This window comes from Gossypium hirsutum, chromosome A09, assembly GCF_007990345.1.
Source record: "Gossypium hirsutum isolate 1008001.06 chromosome A09, Gossypium_hirsutum_v2.1, whole genome shotgun sequence".
NCBI lineage: Eukaryota > Viridiplantae > Streptophyta > Magnoliopsida > Malvales > Malvaceae > Gossypium > Gossypium hirsutum.
The window spans coordinates 76512655-76514744 of record NC_053432.1 but is presented as its reverse complement, the minus strand read 5'-3'; the positions used below and the strand labels follow the sequence as shown (position 1 = coordinate 76514744).

At 32.9% G+C, this 2090-nt stretch overlaps 1 protein-coding gene across 1 annotated transcript; it reads left to right on the top strand.

The window, feature by feature from the left end:
• Nucleotides 1-223: 223 nt before the first annotated feature.
• Nucleotides 224-2090, top strand: LOC107890148 (bidirectional sugar transporter SWEET3). The gene is made up of 6 exons (XM_041076860.1): nucleotides 224-616; nucleotides 710-746; nucleotides 818-1040; nucleotides 1131-1292; nucleotides 1396-1515; nucleotides 1834-2090. Exons 1-6 carry the CDS (start codon nucleotides 580-582, stop codon nucleotides 1936-1938), a joined length of 684 nt encoding a protein of 227 aa, XP_040932794.1. The 5' UTR covers nucleotides 224-579; the 3' UTR covers nucleotides 1939-2090.

Genomic DNA, 2090 nt, shown 5'->3' with positions numbered 1-2090 from the left:
AGATGCTATTGCATTCGGTTCAACTCCAATGCTGATCTTCATGTTGAGCTGGTGCTGGTCTCCATGCTGAACTGCTTCTGGTCTCTTGTTGCATTGCAGGCCAATGCTCAACAGCTATTTTGCCCCTTTTGTTGTCCTCTCGTCTCTTGTGATTCAACTTGATTCCACTAACCATAAACAGCAGATATATACTTCATTTTCCATTTTCCATTTGACCTTGTTATCAAACCTAACAGAACAATTAGAGAAAAAATCTTTATTTTATTTTTTCATTCTTATTAAAATCAAGCTATTGGCATCCACAAGTCCCTATAAGACGTAGACAGCACTTCCTATTCTTAAATTCTCTCAATTTAAAAAATATATATAAATATATATTTATTCCTATTCTTCTTCCCCCACTTTTTTTCATGAAAAAAATCCAATATCTCACTGGAATTTATATCCCTTCAAGCTCATTAAAACAATCCATAAGACAACTAAATTATGTAGTTTTTTTATGAAGTTTTTCACACCTTTTGGACCATTTTTTTTCTCCATCTTAGGGACCATTTTTTTTTTCTTTTAAGGTCCAAAATCATGGGTGATAGGCTACGCCTAGCAGTTGGTATCATGGGTAATTCTCTCATCTCCTCTATACTTCTTTTTTTTTTTTTTAGTTTTTTGCTGATACAAAAAGCATAATACCTACACGATCTTTCTCTTGCAGGCAATGCTTCTTCTTTGTTGCTTTATGCTGCACCAATGTAATGTCAATATATCCCTACACATACATACATACATACATACGTGATAAACGAATATATGTGTTGTACAGCTTGACTTTTACAAGGGTCATAAGGAAAAGAAGCACTGAAGAATTCTCATGCATCCCATACATCGTTGCACTATCGAATTGTCTCCTTTACACATGGTATGGATTGCCTGTTGTGAGCTACAAGTGGGAAAATTTCCCTGTCATCACCATTAATGGTTTAGGGATCATCTTAGAGTTATCTTTCATCTTCATCTATCTTTGGTTTGCTCCAACAAGAGGAAAGGCGAGTTTCTTAATAAAACCCTGTTTTTCTTTTTCTTCTTTCATTATCATGTGATCACCATTGATGGTAGCTTGGTGAAAAAATTTGCAGATTAAAGCTGGTACCATAACGACGATGGTTATGGTAATATTTACCGTAACTGCAATTATATCGGCTTTTGTATTTCATGATCATCATCATCGGAAAGTTTTTGTTGGGACTATTGGGCTGGTGGCTTCAGTGGCAATGTACGCTGCTCCACTTGTCGTCGTGGTAAGCCGTTTAAAAAAGAACAGAAAATTCTAATTTTTTTTCAGCTTGATTCGTGTCATCTTCGTGTGGGAATTGATTATTTTTCTTTATTTTAAGTTTGCAGAAACAAGTGATAATGACAAAGAGTGTGGAATTTATGCCGTTTTATTTATCTTTTTTCTCGTTCTTGGCTAGTGTTCTTTGGTTGGCTTATGGACTACTGAGTCACGATCTCCTTCTTGCGGTTCGTATTATATTTATTACATTATGGCGCATCGAGATTGATAAAAATAAAAAAAATAATAGTTGAATGTTTAAAGTTTTAAATTTAAATCTCATAAATTTTTTTTATTAACATATTTTTTTTAAAAAAAATTACACTTTACAAACATATTTTTAACTGTTTATATATAAAAAAACTGATGCATAACAACATTTGAACTAACATCATAGTAGTTAAACCTTGGATTTTATCATTTCAAAAGAAAGCTTCATTTGATTTTTACAAAGATCAATAAATGTTTTTTTTCTGAAGCAGTTTATATGTTATTATATATGGCAGTCACCCAATCTGGTTGGCCTCCTCTTGGGCATATTGCAACTTGGACTTTACTGCAAATATAGGAAAAGAGGAACAACATATAATATCCAGGAGATTAGAGCATAATAATATATATCCAGGAGAAACCCGAACATATGCTGCTCTCAATGAACGAAGATATCAATGGAAAGATATGAAAAGCATATTAAACCTTAGGGTATGGACTTGTAATAATTATTATTCTTAAAAGCTAAAGGTGAAAGTTATTACATTATCAA

What these genes read in the sequence shown, in the direction of transcription:
- LOC107890148 (XM_041076860.1), top strand. Translation starts at nt 580, where the DNA reads ATGGGTGATAGGCTACGCCTAGCAGTTGGTATCATGG. An exon ending in CTGCTCCACTTGTCGTCGTG is followed by an intron (nt 1,293 to 1,395) that starts GTAAGCCGTTTA and finishes TTAAGTTTGCAG; the next exon opens with AAACAAGTGATAATGACAAA. An exon ending in GTCACGATCTCCTTCTTGCG is followed by an intron (nt 1,516 to 1,833) that starts GTTCGTATTATA and finishes TATATATGGCAG; the next exon opens with TCACCCAATCTGGTTGGCCT.